Source organism: Garra rufa, chromosome 1 (genome assembly GCF_049309525.1).
Source record: "Garra rufa chromosome 1, GarRuf1.0, whole genome shotgun sequence".
In the NCBI taxonomy this organism is placed as follows: Eukaryota; Metazoa; Chordata; class Actinopteri; order Cypriniformes; family Cyprinidae; genus Garra; species Garra rufa.
The window spans coordinates 46185361-46203682 of NC_133361.1; the positions used below are offsets into that span (position 1 = coordinate 46185361).

At 36.2% G+C, this 18322-nt stretch overlaps 3 protein-coding genes across 5 annotated transcripts; 1 reads left to right on the forward strand and 2 right to left on the reverse strand.

The window, feature by feature from the left end:
• Positions 1-1692: 1692 nt before the first annotated feature.
• lrrc3cb (leucine rich repeat containing 3Cb) lies at positions 1693-2520 on the reverse strand. The gene has a single exon (XM_073832639.1). It carries the CDS (start codon positions 2518-2520, stop codon positions 1693-1695), a length of 828 nt encoding a protein of 275 aa, XP_073688740.1.
• A 6668-nt stretch (positions 2521-9188) lies between these two features.
• Positions 9189-12105, reverse strand: tmem86b (transmembrane protein 86B). The gene is made up of 3 exons (XM_073833291.1): positions 11950-12105; positions 11458-11701; positions 9189-10056 (listed from the first exon to the last, which is right to left on the reverse strand). The coding sequence occupies exons 1-3, from the start codon at positions 11998-12000 to the stop codon at positions 9602-9604; spliced, it is 750 nt and encodes a 249-aa protein (XP_073689392.1). The 5' UTR covers positions 12001-12105; the 3' UTR covers positions 9189-9601.
• Positions 12106-13410: 1305 nt separating this feature from the next.
• Positions 13411-18273, forward strand: aspdh (aspartate dehydrogenase domain containing). Of its 3 annotated transcripts, none has more exons than XM_073841527.1 (8): positions 13411-13490; positions 13834-13884; positions 14341-14485; positions 14620-14704; positions 14832-14981; positions 15734-15957; positions 16732-16871; positions 17136-18273. In XM_073841527.1, the coding sequence occupies exons 2-8, from the start codon at positions 13836-13838 to the stop codon at positions 17171-17173; spliced, it is 831 nt and encodes a 276-aa protein (XP_073697628.1). In that variant the 5' UTR covers positions 13411-13490; positions 13834-13835; the 3' UTR covers positions 17174-18273. The 3 variants fall into 3 exon arrangements, with proteins under 3 accessions (XP_073697628.1, XP_073697633.1, XP_073697622.1); XM_073841532.1 differs by lacking the exon at positions 13411-13490 and adding an exon at positions 13503-13712; XM_073841521.1 differs by lacking the exon at positions 13411-13490 and having other exon boundaries at positions 13719-13884.
• The last annotated feature ends 49 nt before the right edge of the window (positions 18274-18322 follow it).

Sequence of the window (18322 nt, forward strand, 5' to 3'; positions counted from 1 at the left end):
ACCTCTATAAATTAAGTCAAATGTATAATTGAGGAAGGGGATTTCATGACCACAGAAGGTCAGGAGGCCAGTTTAATGCATTACGCAATCACATTGGAAAGGTCAAGCGTGACATAGGCGCAAGTACCTACCCCAGTGTTTTCAAAGCATTTTCACCATATACATTTTTTTTTTTTTTTTACAAATGTTACTGTTTTTTTTTAAATGAAAGTCAAACGCCTTTTACAAAAAAATTTAAAACAATGATGTCGGGTGATTTTGAAGATGGAGTTTTACCCTACCCTACCTTTTTGAACCGTAGTACACAAACGAAGAACTAATCACACAAAACCTTTCCAACATGATTATGTAACGCATGAAGATGTGCATGTGCTTTGCAGAGCTAGTGCAGGCGAGCAAAGTATTTAAAAAGTAAAAAGTTAAAAAGTTTTTTTTTTTGTTTTTTTTTTTTAGAAAATGACAGATAATTTCACTAGATTTCACCCTTATTCCTTGGCTGGGATTGTGTAGAGCCCTTTGAAGCTGCAGTGAAACTGCAATTTGGACCTTTAACCCCAATGAAGTCCACTACATAGAGAAAAATTCTGAAAGGTTTCCCTTAAAAAAAAAACGTCATTTCTTTTTGACTGGAGAAAGAAAGACATGAACACCTTGGGTGACATGGGGTGAGTAAATTATCAGGAAAGGTTAATTCAGAAGTGAACTAATTCTTTAAGCTACAGGACCTAAATATCATAAAGACCTTGACTGACATATTCAACCACTAGTATTAGTGACAACAGCCACACATGGGGAGCAGGTGTTGGTGTCTGTCCTGCCTACTAGGCATGAACAACAGTCACAAAAAAGACGTTGGTGACATCTAAAGTGCTCAAGCTCAGTCAAATGTTGCCCTCCAACAGTTATCTGTGCCTCCAAAAGTCTCAGGGCTTTCTCTCAAGCAAACACAGAGAAACACTCCCTCTGGCTGTGTCAGAGAGTTTGAATCCTGATTGCAAATGCGATGTAGTTATTGAATGTAAAATGAATCCAAATCGCTCCACTCTTCATAGAAGTACAGAACCCAAGTCCAGATCAGCATTTCTGTTTATTTTAACTGTTTATTTTAACCCAGGGTTATTGAAGTCTAAGCTGTGCAAGAAAAAAAAAAACCTGCAAAAACCTCTCAGCATCTAATATATTTAACATGTGTTTCCTATTTTGAAAGGCACATTCTTTAACACAAGGAAGTCTTTCAAGAAACCTTTTTCACTCAAATTCAATATTTCACTTGGTCCTTTGAGGCTAGAAAGATAGAGATCGTTCATCATATTTTTGGTGAAATCCAAGAGCTTTCTGATCCTTCATAGACCGCTATGTAACTCCCACTTTCAAGGCCCAGAAAGGTAGTAATAACATTGTTAAAAAAAAGTCCACGTGACATCAGTGGTTAAACCTTAAGTTTATGAAGATACAAGAATACTTTTTGTGCACAAAGAAAACAAAAATAATGGCTTTATTCTACAATTTCTTTTTTCCGTGTCAGCCAGTTTTGCTGCTGTCTATGCAGGGTCAGAAAGCTCTCAGATTTTTTATCAAAAATATCTTAATTTGTGTTCTAAAGATCAACAAAGGTCTTATGGGTTTGAAACGACATGAGGGTGAGTAATTAAAAAAGAAATCGCTTAAAAATGTAGTTTTTTCTTATTTACGTTACAGCCAGGTGCCACGTGTCAATGACTCCCCAGCTCTGCCCTGCCTGTTTGGAAGAGACTTGAGATACTCCAGGTGGCGAATAGCATCTTCTTGGTTGTGCCTCACATAGTACACTAAATAGGATATAACCATTGTAAACCAGCCAAACATTGTTATCAGCATAGCAATGTCAATGGTCCTCCGGAGTGCCGCGCAGAAGTCAAGATCAGTCACTACCAGGATGAATGGCGTACCTTGAGCTCCAAGCTCTTCAGGTTCAGAAGTGTTGCACACCACCTCAGCGAGGGAGGAAGTATCCAAAAGCAGCTGTGGCATAGCCAGCTGCAGATGGCAGTCACACAGCCAGGGGTTATGGGAGAGGTTAGTTTGGGCTCTGAGCTCACCGAACGCCCCAGGGTCCAGTGTCTCCAGTAGGTTAAAAGAAAGATCCAGGCTGCTCAATGAGTCCGCTTGGTCGCAAAAGGCTCCAGGCTCCAGATGGACCAACCTGTTGTGGGAAAGATCTAGTTTGAACAGCAGCAGAAGCCCTATAAATGCATCAGATGGTATGGTAAGAAGCAGGTTGTTGTCTAGGTATAGATGTCGTGTGGTGTTCGGAAGGTCATGTGGCACCGCAATTAAGTTCATGTCGCTACAACGGACCACTAGCCCATCGTCGACACTCTCCGAGCAGAAACAGCTCACCGGGCATCTGATTTCTGCTTGGTGGGATTCTGACATACACACATCCAAGATATGGAGAAACAGCATGGAAGTGAGAGAAAGGCAGCTGGCCACAATGTGACCCTCCCAGAGGAAGCTGAACATCAGGAGGAGGAAAAGCATACCAGCTCAAGACTCTACAAACAAACAGGAAACAGGGAGAAAACAACAAGTCATTACAACTGACAACCTGCTATCATTTAGCTTGCTGATTGCAGAGTTATTTTAAGGATAAATAGGCACTTGTTAGGTTAATTACCATCAAGCAACTGCTGGTTTTGTTGACACAAACTTGCCTCAGATGTATTTTTCAGATACAGAAAAGTTGATACAGATCTATTTTACACATATTATTTGCTTTGTTATGGGTTTCAATGTATAATTTTTTGACAGTTAACAATGTTATCATTCACTATTATCTCTTTACAAATAATCCTCAAGTCAGTCCATTTACGTATATTAGCCCCACTATATATTTATATATTATGTTTAATTATTAAATTCAATAAAAATGTTTGATTATGTTTGGGAACTGAAAAAGTTTACCCTGCTGGTTTTCACTACAACTAATACAAACACTACAAACCATCAAGTTTTAACTATTAAAACCATTAAAATTTTCTGTAGTGTGTTTTGTGACATATTCCATTAGGATTTAGTGGTTTTAACAAGTCACCAATAGGCGACCAATTACCAGTAGAAACCCACAGGGTCCATTACAGTTTCCATTAAAACCAATACAAGTCCCATTATAATCATTAAAACCATTACAAATTCTGTGATGTTTTGCTTTTTTCAGCAGAGTAAATAGCCTACTTACCTGACAGAAAAGATGAAAACTCGCCTTACAAATCCTGGTGGTTTTGAGCGTATAAACACATGTTGTAAAGATTATTTCTTAAAACTTTCCTTCACTAATATCCTCTTATCGTCGGGATGTGAACGTTTCTGCATTATCCATACAATGCCTAAGATGTTTCCAAAGTCTCCATTATTTAATCACAAGTTAAACGGGTGCATTCATTCCTGTCATGAAGACCAACTTCATCTCAGAGAAGTCTTTCTGTTCTGGTGTGGTTTTGTAACGGTGAATCTCTTATACACAACATAACCTAAAGATGGCGCTATGCGAACGTTTGATTTTTCTTGACGCAGCCCTAGGCAGCCTCAAATCACAGCAGTTCACGGTTAGCTTCCCCCCACAAACTAGTAAAACGATTTTTAATTTCCTATTTCTAATCTATTACATTATTATTGCTGAACGTTACTTACAAAATAATTTTTAAAAATCTGCAAATGGTAATGGCTGATCTTAAAAACACACAAATGCCACAAAATAAGTTATATAACACGAAAACAATAAATTTTAGCCTAGAGTGTTTTCACCGCTTGCAATAATCAGCCAAATTGGCACTGAATGTAAACGATGCCACTGAACCAAACTCGCACAAGATCAATTATTGTCATTTTTTGAGCTGTACTAATCAATCGGACCGGGAAAACTTTAATAAATTATTAAATTATAACAAATCAAGAAGAAGAGTGCAAAAATTTGTGGTTGTCCAAACTGAACCAGGATTTCCAGGGCAAGAATCTTGACAACATTCGTGTTTGTTCTTATTTCCAGTCAAGAAGGTGAAATATAAAAGCCAATATCTAATTATCACTGCTTGTACAAATTAACTTTTGTTTCTCAAATTATTGCACCCCTTCCTGCTTACTTAGTCCTTCTTTATATGATTTAGCAGCATCCACACATTTTTTCTGTGGTTTAGACAGCATAAATTAGCAAAACAGCGTATTTAGTAGTACATTACCCAGGGCTGCCAACTCTCACGCATTCAGCGTGAGACTCACGCAATTGACACTTTTCACACGCTCTCACGCCACACATCCATTTTCTCACGCAGTCAAAAGCACCCTCAGTTAAAACTATAATAATATAAGATATTGGCTAAACAGATTTGGTAAAAGCTCCAGTGCGTATATGTGTTTGTGCTCTGGAAATCGCCAAAAGACAAAGTGTTTTCATAGCGCTGAACAATGTAGCCAATCACAGACATATCTGTTGATCTATAACGCCTGTGATTGGCCATTGCGTCCTGAATTAACTCACCTCTAAACACCAGATTGTTTCCCTGTACACTTGCCAGTTCTCTCACTGTAAATAAGCGGTTCATTGATTATAAAGGGACTTTTGCGATTAATTGAAGCGACACGTTTTTAGTGATTATCAAGGAAGGGCTATTGCGCACTCCAAGGCTACATATAATCCGTTTAGAATTTGAATAAAAGTTTTGTTTTTCGTCCTGCTAACGGCTGTATACCCGGTACAAGAAGCAAAATGTCGGGAGTGATAAATCCCTCATGAATGAAGGATTAATATTTGAATATGAGAAAAATATAATTTCTCAGAACAGCAGACTACAGAAAAATATTTGAATTTTCGTGTCAATATATATATATATTTTTTAAATGCAGTTGCAATTATTTATAATGACTAAGTCTAGGAATTCTTTTACTGTACACAACTTTTTACCACAACAAGAGAAGTAAATAGTTTTGCAGCACTGCAACAGTTATTTTACATCATTTTATGATGAAAACACAGTATGACATTTTTATAAATATATTAAAAAATAACAAATAATTTCACAATGCTGAAGTCAGACCAAATTTGCGAACATGTGTGTAGCATCTTTTTTGTATCATGATTAAAATGCAGTGTTTAGTTCTAATTTTCAATTTATTATTATTTTTTATTAAAAATGTTTAGTTGTAGTAGCAGCAACTGCAAAAACAGTTTCATGGCCAGAAAAAAAATATTTATGGCTGGTAAATTCTCTTAAATCACCAAAAAATTTCGTTTGTATCATGAATAAAATGGCAGATATGGCAAAAAGTTTTAGGCCCTGCTTGCAAGTGTAGAAATTACAACAAAAGTATTGTAATTCCCATACTGTAGAATAAGATAAAATAACATACTGGTGAAATACTCATTTTTATTTACTTTACAGAATTGTTTTCCAATATTACTGTTGTTGGAATAATAATATAAAATTATTATTATTATCATTATTCTTTTTTCGAATTATTTTTGATTCTAATTTAGACTGAGACACCATATCACCAGGGGCGGAGCCAGACGATGTAAACATTCGGGGCTTAGCCCAAACCTAGGGGGGTCCGGGGGCATGGTCCCCCGTGTAGATTTTTTCCCAATTACGTCAGCTAAATGCACTATTTTTCAGGCTGTTTGAGATAATAAAATGCCTAAAAATATACACTATCTGGGAAAATGATGATAGTTAGGGTACTCAGTAAAAAAACAAACAAAAAAAAAATTTCACCCAGTAGAGCCTACAAGAGGAAATGAAACAAAGTTGAAGTTATTTTAAACAAGTAATAAAAACTCAGTGAGTGTTTTAGCGCAATTTTCTCACGTCATGGGATCACAACACTAAGAGATAGTAAATGTTTTCCTGGATTTTTTTTGTGCGTTCCCGAGATTAGACCTTCCTTAACATAATGCCGAAAACCCGAAGTCTCTAGGTGGTCTGGTTGAGGAGTAGATAGAAGTGCAAGATTGGTGCGCACAGACAGAACAGAAATCATGAGTTAACAATCGCAATTTTGTCCGGTGGAAAATTGCGCTAAAAACCTAAAAGATTCGGGGCTTTTGACAAAACATTTGGGGCTTAAGCCCAATTAGCCACCCCCCCCGCTCCGCCCCTGCATATCACAACTAAAAAGAGGATTAAGTCCCCTTTAAACCTCAAGATCAAGTCAATTCACCAGCTTTTTTCTTTGTTTAGTTTGCACACTGAAACTGTATTGGAGCTCTGAATTGTGAACTCTCAAAGTGCACCAGATAGATGAATTTAACTGTAAAATGTACAAAATTTTCTTACGGGGGAGCATGCCCCCGGACCCCCCTAAAGACACTGCTGTGGGAATTCTCACTCCAAGCTGAACTCAAAAGTTGGCAGCCCTGCATTACCTGTACAATCCATACTGTTGTTTACATCTGAGTATCGGCAGTATGTCTGAGCATCCAGGTAACTGACCAAATCGTGACATAAGTGCAAACCTTCTATATAAAGTCAACAGAATCACATTGACATTTTTCTTTTGCCTGCGACTAGACCACTATCATGAATCAGTCAATAAACACAAATATGTAACACTATTTCATCTGCTTTATTGTCCTCCAAAAGCAAAGCGTGGTAACTACACATTTGGTCAAAATTAAGTTAAGGCTTAAAATGGGCTTTTTGACAACTGTTTTGTCTTGTGGCAGTCTCCTGGTTCAATTTTTTCCCATTTCAGAGAAATGAGAGTGTCAGAATTGTCAGAACTAGCAAGCTGCCAGCAATTTAAACAAGCATTTTAGCCTACCTGCACTGCTCCATTGAAGGCAATTATTCACTGTGACAACGTAATGATAATCCAATTTATAATCATGTTAATGTTTTTTTTTAATTTGGACATCTCTCCACGTTTCAGGCAGCTGATCAAATTGTAGTGACAGCGGCTACTCCTTCAAAAGTTAGCTGCCTCCGCTAAAGAAATATTGTTAGGCAAAGTTAGCAATGCCTCCTCAGCAAAGTGACAACCGGACTAGCGCCCCCGGCATCAACGTTATTGAAATAGCTGTCAATCCGCCTGTGTTTGCAATCTGCAATTTGCAAACCATGTTAGATCACATGATTAAAACCGAATTTAGATATAATAAGTCAGCCTTAAAATGGCAACCTAATTAAAAGACTGATACACCTGCTTTTATGATGATGAATTTTTTTTTTTTTTTTGCATAATCAGTAAATTTACTAGAACTGGGCAGTTTTGTGTCCGGTCATATTCAAGAATAACGATCTGCATTTCAGTTGTCAGAGTCCATCTTGCCAATCAGTTTTTTGTATTACTAGCCAAATTATAGCTTTAAGGGTATCGATAGCATAAACGGTAAATGTACACGTTTGAGAATAGCCTACACACACTAGGCTACTTGTTTGTTGTTTTTTTTCTTTAAATTGTGTGATTTTTTTTTTTAGCTATTGTTTTAAAGCAACCTAGATCTGTAATTAATTACTTTTTAAATAAAATGAGCAAAACTTAACGTAATGTAAACTGAGCAATTGTAACATTCGCAGTATGCAAACATCAATACAAATATTAAAGTTATTAAGAACAGTCAACATGTAGTAAGAAACACAAGAAAGTTGGATGAACACGTTTAGTTTGTAGATACTGCACTTTGCTTTTGCAATAGTGTGTTAGTTTTTTCAGGTCATCCAAAGGCACAGTGCAGTATCTGCATTTTGGTGGTCAAAGGCAGTGTTGGGCACGTACCTTTAAAAAAGTAATTAGTTATAGTTACTAGTTACTTCTCACAAATAGTAACTGAGTTATTAACTGAGTTACATCATTATAAAAGTAACTAATTACCAGGCAAAGTAACTATTGCGACAATAATAACAATTTAACTATAAAATATCACCTGCGTTCTTAGCCACTAATTTTGTAGCGGCATGTGATGATATGAGGTGCTTCAGTAGATTAGAAATACTTGTCACTGACGCAGAGAGAGTCTTTTTTTTCCTGGGCATAAGTTGCACGTTACATAAACATTTTTGCCTTTCACCTCAACGAGGGAAAAGTACTGCTTATACTTCCAGTTAGCAAAAGCTACCTTTGAACTTGTTGGACTTGCCATCGTTGAGACTCCTGGATGTTGGTGTGTGCGACTGATCGTGCGTGTGCTTGTGTGTGAACACCCAAACACCTACTCTGCCTCTGATTGGCAAACAATGGAAATTTACTCAATCTAAGCCATTCATCGCGTTCTCAGTTACACCACGCTTACAGACACACCAATCATCATCACTGGTTATGTGTCCCGCCCCGGCCCCGAACACACACAAACACACACACCCCAGAGAAAGAGACGTCTTATGGCTGAGAGAGACGCTGCTCGCATGAAAACCGCTTCAGTGTTCTCAGTTATAATAACACGCATTTTATTGTCAGTAATGGTAACGGCGTTGTAACTGGGGAAACAGTAATTTGTTTGATTACTTGTTACTGAAAAAAGTATCGCCGTTAGTAACGCCATTTATTTATAGTGCCGTCATTCCCATCACTGGTCAAAGGTCACATTAGTTGTCATGGTTATTCCTAAGAAAGCATTACATGGATGTATTACCACTAATCTACCCATAACATGTTTGACTGGCTGGTGTAAAAACTTCTCAGTTTCAGTGTTGGCGTAGTTACTGCACTTAGCCTTTGTAGGGCAGCTTATTTCTGCACATGTTCGACAGATTCAACTCTGCTATAAAAACTGGCATGGTTTCACTCTGGAGCATCTGAGCATAAATATTTGTGTTGGACAAAAATATATATGGTTATATATTTAATACATTAATTATTAGGCTTGAAATACCAGTTTGAAAATCATTTTAATGGTGCTTTAACTTACAGTAAGGGAAATATCTGTTTCTTTCTCATGCTCGCCCCAAACGCCTGCTGTGAGTGTATGTCATTTTTTGTTAAGCGGGTACAAAATTCTGCAACGACAGTAGTACATTTACGACCGTGAATTCAATTCACTTAACTGTAGGGGGCTCCAAAGTCACAAAATATGCAAAACTACATACAGTTTTGTATATTTAAATTTAAAAATTATTAATCTCAGCTTCAGTTCAGCAAATAGTCTGTTACGCTACCAGAAAGTCTTAGTTGATAGGTCAAACGGTGTAACATGCTTTTTCTTCAACATGGAAGTAAGCTTATCCGGTGAGACTTTCTGTTTATTATCCGCTATAGGGAAAAAACAATGTACACTAAACAGTAAAACTCTTTGCACTACAAACCAGTGTGATCATAGTTAAGTTAATACATTAAAACAATATGGTAAGACACACCAATTTGCAATATCAAGCAGCAAAACAACTGTTTTTTAAATAGCTGGACATAGCTGAAAAACCAGATCCATAAAATGTACAAATTGCCACGCCCACTCGTACGGGAAGAAAAAGATGGATATTTAGGGATGTATAGTAAGCCATGTTCACACAGTAGTTGTGTGTTTACTGTAAAACAGACACAGGTTTATCCAAAGTGACCCCATTTTATACAGTGATCAGCTCTTCTGAGATGTACATACTGAACATCACTGAACAAACATCCATCAACAGCAGTCTTACGATCTCTTCCACTTGTGGATATCATCAGCATCCTCCTCCAGCACTGCCTTCACGTCACCCAGCGCAATCATCAGCTGTGCCAGGTAGTATGTTGTCATAATAATGTGCTTTTTGTACTCTACTTCAAAGACATTGAATTTTGTCAGTGCAATTGTGAGGTCAGAAGCCATGAAGACCAGGCTGCCCAAGAGGATGAGAGGTCGCCGTGTACGAGCAGCCAGTGTGGCCATAATGACGATGAGCAGCATGTAACCCCCTATGGCCGGGACAAGAACGTCAGCTTCTTGATCAAGCCGTAGGAAGGGCACCAGGTAAGCATACATTCCAATGCCGAACAACCACAAGATGAGGTAGAGGAAAAAGAATGAGAAAGACGAAGATGTTGCAGAATATCGAGAGGACAGGAAGGTAATAGAGTAAAGCAAATGGGCCAAAGCAAAACAGGCCATTCCTAAAAAACAAAAAAGAGAGATATTACTGTGAGACAGTTTTTATTCTTAACTAAAACTACAACAATAAAACATTTTTGCTACAATAAATGTTAACTGTACTCTACCAGTCAAAGATTTTTAATGCTTTTTAAAGAAGTTCTGTCACTTCTACTCATCCAATCTTGCATTTATTTGATCCAAAGTACAGTAAAATCTTTAAACATTTTTTTAAATAACTTTTCTGTTTGAATATTTGTATTATATTAAAATGTAGTTTATTGCTGTGAACAAAGCTAAATTTTTAGCATTATTACTCCAGTCTTCAGTGTCACATAATCCTTCAAAAATCATTCTAATATGCTGATTTGCCGTTCAAGAAACATGTTTTATTATTATTATCAATATTTAAAAGAGCTGAGTACATTTTTTAGGATTCTTTGATGAATAGAAAGATCCTAAGAAATATAAAAAGCTTTTGTATCAATATACACTATACCATTTAAAATCTTGGAGTCAGTATATTATTTGGGGAAGGAGATTATAGAAATTAATACTTTTATTTAGCAAGGATGATTTAAATTAATCGAAAGTGGTGATAAAGACATTTATAATATGACAAAAGATTTCTTTTTAAGATAAATGCTGTTTTTTTACTTTATTTTCTTTAAAAAAACCTGAAAAGATTCTACTCAGCTTTTTTTTTACATAATAATAATAATAATAATAATAATAATAATAATAATAATAAATGTTTTTGAGAAGCAAATCAGAATATTAGAATGATTTCTGAATGATCATGTGACACTGGAGTAATGATGCTAAAAATTCAGCTTTGAAAACAGGAATAAATTACATTTTAAAATCTATTCAACGCAGTTATTTTGTATAGTAAAAATATTTCAAAACTGTTTTGTTATACTTAAGATCAAATAAATGCAGGCTTGGTGAGCAGAAGAGACTTTACAACATTACAAACAATATATCCCACACAGTTGCCAACGAAACATTTCTATTTTATTTGGTTTAACTTCAAATACTATAATAACCCAAAACACACTTAATAAATTAATAAACACATATACGCATATAGACATATTGAAAAACTAAAATTAATATGAAAAAGGAAAATATAAAAATAAAAAACAAATTGGCAAGTTCCATTATTTTGAAATTTGATTCGTTCAAATTCTGACACACACAGGCTTGAAAAGAAAAAAGAATATTGCGATACACAAATAAATAGTCATTTAAATAATAATTATGTGCCTTATGATCTTAAAATAGTAAAAATGTCTGAAATGTAAAAAACATTATTTTTTTCCTTTCTTAACTTTATAGTACTGGAGGTATTTGATAGACTTTGTGTCAGTAACGCTGATAGTCTTACATAAAGATATGGGACAGGAAAAAATAGCCTTTACCATGTATAAAAAGTTCTGGCCAAATAAGGCAACAGTCTCCGCCTGCTGAGAGCAGCAAGCCTCCAGCCACGCCCACTAGGCTCCGCCCCCCATTATAACTGAACACCAGAAGGACCAGACTGAGGATAGGAGAGGCCTTTATGCCAGCAGCCAGTAGAGAGGGGGCGGTGTCTGGGATCCACAGGTAGAAGTATATTGCACAGGATGCAAAAAAAGGGAGGAGATAAAGAAACAGTACACAGGTCTAGAAAAGAAGAGATGGAGAAAAGAATAAAAACAATACAGTCATGATTTATTAATAAAATACACAATCTGCACTTATTGTGCTCTAAATAGAATTTACAACGATTTTATTAAACAGTTAACTGCAAATATCTTCATCATATAAGTGTTATAAGTGTGATGCCAAGCTAGAAAAGAAATTTGGACAAAACTCTGAGTAAATGTGGATCTAAATGAGTAAAGTAGAACGTAGGTGTCTGCTGTGTTTACCGTGTTCCTGCGTTGTCTGCGGTCGTAAGCACTTGTTTCCAGGATGTCCATCTCTGTCTTCTGGCCTAAACACACAGCGTTCTCAGATGTGGGCCACCTATTCCACAGCTGGGAGATCTGTAATGCCTCTGTGAACTATGTATGCCAGTGTGTTTCATTGGCTGGGGTAGGACTGGACTTTGGACCATTATGAGTGATGCGTTATCTGTCAGATTGTTCTGTCATAAACAACGAACACCCCTCACTCTCTCTCCCCCTGTTTGTGTGCCTGTCTCTCTCTCTCTCTGCCTGTGTTTCTCTCTGCATTATGGCCTATTACCCTGTAGTGACATCATCGCTAAGAGCAAAGGTTTGATGATTGAGACACAAGTTCAGGGAGATAAACTTTTCATTAATGATAGAAAATTATCTTTCTCAGTCTGTTTTATGCCTTTTTTAACTTCTTTTATTCACTTGATCAGCTTTTCTGATGCATGTGTAGGTGTCAGTAAAGACAGACAACACAAGCAACTCTTATGCAAGTTGTATATATATTTATATATATATATATATATATATATATATATATATATATACATACATATATAGCCTACATATATGTGTGTGTGTGTGTGTGTGTGTGTGTGTGTGTGTGTGTGTGTGTGTGTACACAAACTTTTATTTAATGTTTTGACAACCCTAATTATTATAATTCCTATTCGTTTCCTCTTCATTTTTATATATATTGATCATTAGCTTCTCAGCTGTTAGTGGGTTTTAACAGCATGGTTGTAAAACTGTTGCAATTCTGCTGATATTTCCATTTTTTCTTCAATTTTACCCACTTGAGGGCGCTACAGAGCTGCAGTAAGAATATAAAAAGAGGGAAATTATTGTCATTCTTTTGTCATTGAAAGTTGCTATAATATCCACCTTTTTCTTTTTACAGTACAAGTGGACGCGGCCATTTGTAAATTTTATGGCTTGCAGTCCCATCAGCGTCCAGCTATTTTTAGCTGTACAAAACAGCTGCTTGATATTGCAAATTGGTGTGTCTTGCCATATATTATTTTAATATATTATCTTAATTATGAACACACTGGATTGTACCATTTACGTTGTTATCCTTCTGGTTATTTCCGGAAGTCTCACCCATAGGCTTATTTTCACGTTAAAGAAAAAGGTGGTGACATTTTTGTCATATATTTGTTAAGTGTGATTTGTTAATAAGTGTGATTTGATACGTTTAGATATGTAGAGTTTTGTTAAACGTTAACTAAAATAAATTAAAATAATAACAAATTCAAACTAATAAGAAAATCTATAATAGTATCTCAAAGATACTCAAATTGCTGTTTCAAGATAACCGTTTCCACCATGAATAATACTGTGGTGCTCCTTTTAAAATATCCAAACGCAAGCAGATTCAAAAAGAATAATCATTAACAATCCTGGCCGAGATGCACTTTAACCTGCTCTACCCCACAGTCTATCGAGTTCAAACTGTTAAGGGAGAGATCGACGGACGTCGAGAAGAAAGAGAGAGTGATAATAGAGAGAAGGTGAGGAATTAGCAGGTAAATGGAGGTTGTGAGGACAGATTGTGTCGGTGAGATCAGTGTGTTCGAGATAAAGAAGAACATATAGTTGTTGGACATCGACAGAGAGGTGGAGAAAATGAAATCGGGGAGGAGCCAAAGATTGAATCAAGAGCATGTGTGATGGAATATAAAAGCAAATCTACTACATGCTGGTTTGATGATCTAGAATTTGCACAAATACAGGTGGTGGTGTTGCATAGATATGAATAATAATAATAACCTCTCATTAACTACATTAGCAAACCAAACAATTACAAAAATGATTTCATGGCTCATCTGCTGAATCCCTTTTCTCACTTTGTAGATATGGCTGATAGAGTCTTAAAGGTTGGAATTGTGGGATATGGACATTTAGGTGAGTTCTCCAGCGAAAACTTGTTTCAAGAGCCACAACTTTATCTATAACATTTTACATTAAAATCAATGTTGCATAATAGCATTAACAAAATAAGAACTTACCAAGTTTTAAAATAGTAAATGATGCTATTTTTTTCTCAAGGAATAAGCATAAAACAACCATATGTGGTTGTAATGTAAAACCTGAAAGTATAGTATATGCAGTTTTACATATGATCCGCACATTAATATTTCAGCTGATAGATATTGCTCAACTGTTTGTTTTAAGCCACAGTAATGTCCTGTATTTGAGTGTGTGTTCTTTTCTTTTAAACTGATTCACAAATCTGTTTCAATTTGATTGATTTGAAAAATCATTGAAAAAGTTTTAAAATGTTTGATAGCGCTGTATTCACTCTTATGCTTAGTATCAGTTCATGTTCTGTCAGACCATTAAGCTTTTCTCCTTATTCAGGCCAGTTTCTTGTTGAAAAGATCCAAAAGGAAGGACCTGAGGCGGGGCTGCAGTTAGCGTTTGTTTGGAACCGAAATGCAGACAAACTTAGAGATTCATTGCCCAAAGAGCTGATACTACATGATCTCTCAGACTTCACATGCAGGTAAACACTGCAAATTTGTGTATATTTGTCCATAATTTGTATATATAAAGTTTGTCTTCAGATAAATGAAAGAGAGACAGCATTACCAGAGCCTGTTGATGTTAATGCTAGTGTTAATGTTTTGTGTGTTTCAGAGAGGCCGATGTAATAGTGGAGGTGTGCCATCCAATGATCGTTAAAGAGTTTGGTGTCAAATTTCTGTCACATGCTCACTTCCTGGTAATGTAATTGTTTACCTTTATATTATCACCTGACACCCTGTTTGCCATCATATTTACATTTATTTTATAATCATTATCAGCTGTGTTGCCTAAGTCACTTATGTATATGTTTTCCCCTTCTTCAGGTGGGCAGCCCTTCGGCTCTCTCTGACCCCCAGCTTGAGCAAGATGTTCGCACTGCTGCGAAACGACATGGAAAAACTCTTTATGTGCCCAGTGGTGCATTATGGGGTGGCCAAGATATTCAAAAAATGAACGACAGTGGAACTTTGCAGGTAAGACCATTTTCTTATAATTATTTTGAAACTTTAAAAAGGGATAGTTGAACCAAAAATGAAGATTCTGTCATTAATTACTCACCCTCATGTCGTTCCAAACCTGTAAAACCTTTGTTCGTCTTCGGAACACAAATTAAGATATTTTTGATGAAATCCAAGAGCTTTCTGACCCTGCATAGACAGCAAAGCAACTGACATGTTCAAGACCCAGATAGGTAGTAAGGACATCATAAAAACAGGCCATGTGACATCAGTGGTTTAACTTTAATAATTGTAATAAATTCATGTCATTATTTTTGTTTTCTTTGGCACAAAAACTATTCTCGTAGCTTCATTAAATTACGTTTGAACAAATGATGTCAAATGGACTATTTTAACTATGTTCTAACTACCTTTCTGGGCCTTGAACATGTCAGTTGCATTGCTGTCTATGCAGGGTCAGAAAGCTCTTGGATTGTATCAAAAGTAACTTAATTTGTCTTCTGAAGATGAGCAAATGGCTTAAGGGTTTAAAACGACATGAGAGTTAATACTTAATGACAGAATTTAAATTTTTGGGTGAACTATCCCTTTAAAGCACTGTTAAAAATCTGACTGCACATAAAAAAATACTTATCTCCAAGATGTCTTCTGCCAAAAATCAAAATACAATATTAAGTTAACGTAACCAAAATTAAAGTTCAACATAAGTTTCTTTGTATCTGCCACATTTAAATATGTTAAGTACATTTCAAATGTTTCTCTTGTAGGCTCTCTCCATCCGAATGTCTAAACATCCCTCTTGTTTTCGCCTGACTGGTGGTCTGCTCTCTGATTGGACGGAGGGAGAGGGAAGGCGGGTCTTGTACCACGGCTCAGTAGCAGAGCTCTGCCCAATTGCCCCAAATAATGTGAACACTATGGCAGCTGCAGCCATAGCTGCATCAAAGTTGGGCTTCAATGGGGTTACTGGAGAAATTGTTTCAGACACTGCGTGAGTCAAAAACTGGACCTCAAAAATCTGACATTAACTCTCAAAACCTTTTTATGTACAGAAAACTCCGTAAAACTGCCTTGGTACGTAGACAAGGCCACTTTTAAAGTCGGAATTAAATTAAGGGTGTGTTCACACTTGTAGTTCGGTTTGTTTGGTTAAAGATACATTTGGTTCTGGTCCACTTAGCGTTCACACTGGCATTTTTGAAAGCGAACCTAAAGGCATAGTGATACATTCACAACCTGATTGGTCGGGTTGAGTGATGTATATTTTGTGACGGAACACATGAACTCCAAACAAAAGGAAAAGGTGCATTCAACTTAAAGCGGCGCTGCGGGTGTATGACATCGAAGTATCCATTTTAAGCTTTACCTGCTTTAAGTCGCATATATGTCGAAGGATTTTATTTTTCACCACCTGTGAGAGAGCTCATACAAGGCAATTTACCTCCTTGTTTCTCTATGTTTAATCTCTGCTCATTTCTCTAATCTCATCTATATGTTTCTGTTTTTCTTTTTTTAATCAAGCTTGTAATTCTTAATTAAAATATGGACCTTCTGGTGGTGGCTATGGTTGATATGTCCTGTAATATCTGAAGGGTTCAGAATGACTTTTATCATGCTGCTAGGTGGCTTAAGTAAAAAATGTAATACTTCAGGTTTGGGTTTTCGTGCAAATCCCGTTTGTATGAGCTATAGGATTTATAATGCAAACATTAGCAATCTGAGACCATGAGCCATTATTGGAATGTCTCTTTCCCCTTTTCTCCAGATTATCAGACTATCATATTGTGGAGGTTGAGGTAACTGGTCCAGATGGGTTCACAGTAAAAACAGTGAGGCAAAACCCTGCCAAACTGGGAGCTGTAACAGGAAATGCCACATACAATTCCTTCTGGAGCAGCTTACTGGGTATGTGTGCGTAAGAATGACAGATGGAGTAAACTGACTGAGTGCATAGCCAAAAACCACAGTATGCACTAAGCATCCTTAGCCAAATCTGGATTTACACAGAGAATACATAAAAAGCTGTTATTGAATCAGAAACTTTTTAGATTCTTTTGGAACTGGCCTCTTTGCTTTCTCTCCTAATAAAATGTAACGAAAAGTCCAAAATGGAACATGAATATGCTGTTACATATCGATCTGAATATCTGTTTGTCTTTTTTTTTTCAGTCTGCAGGGGTCACGGAGGAAGGGTATATCTGTGTTGATAAAAGTGGCTTTCTGCAGAAGTGGACAGATTAACCAGGAAAAAAAACACATGATGTGGCATACGTTTTTATAATGTTGTAGACTTTAATCTCAGTTTTACAGCTGTGATAGACATGACAAACTCTAACAGTGCTGGTGTGAATTTTTATTACAGTTCCGATGATGTTCCAGTGTATTCGTTTGGCTGGTTAGCTTTAGCTACATCACTTGCTTGTCATTTAACTTAAACCGTTTTTTTTAAAAATAACCCTAGAAAATCACTAGATAGTCACTATGTTTGTGACGTTACTTAATACTGTGTGGGAAATTCTGGCAGTGAGTAAAGCATTGTAAGAATGTTTTCAGATAACAGTACATTCTGCCATTTACTCAGTCTAAAGTTTTGAAAGACGCATGCATTTCTTGCTTTCGTGAAACACACAAGAAGTTTAGCTCTTTGAAATAGGCTAAATTATTAAAGTGAATAATGCCTGTCAAATCATGATTTAAAGTAAATAACAGCTTAAATTTGGGTCTGTTCTTCATACAAAGATATTATATGACTATAGAAGTCTTCAGATAAAGCGCAAGTCTCAGACTATTTGAACCACAAACCCAGTCAGAAGTAAGGGTATGACAATATTTGATTGTGGTAGAACTTTTTGAAAATATATAATCTGAGGGTGCAAAAAAATCTAAATACTGAGAAAGTTGTCCAAAAAAGTTGTTAGCAATGCATATTACAAATCAAAAATTAAGTTTTGATATATTTACAGTAGGAAATTTACATGATATCTTCATGGACCACAATCTTTACTCTCCCAATGATTCTGGGATAATTTTGACCCATACAATGTATTGTTGGCTATTGCTACAAATAAACCATGCTACTTATAACTGGTTTTGTGGTCCAGGGTCACATTTGTATTGCAATTTATTTGGCCTTGGTCACCCTCTGTTTATTTTGTATATAAAAATACAACATGATCATTCTTCAGTACCTTCTTTTGTGTTCCATGGAAGAAATAAATGCATACAACTTTGGAAAGTGTGTACAAATCTTTTTTTTTCCTTAAACTATTCCTGTAAAGAGCTTCTAATAAAGGTCTCTTTAAATGTTTGTAACATTTATTTGTACTTTCTTTTAACTTTTACCAGTGGCCATTTTG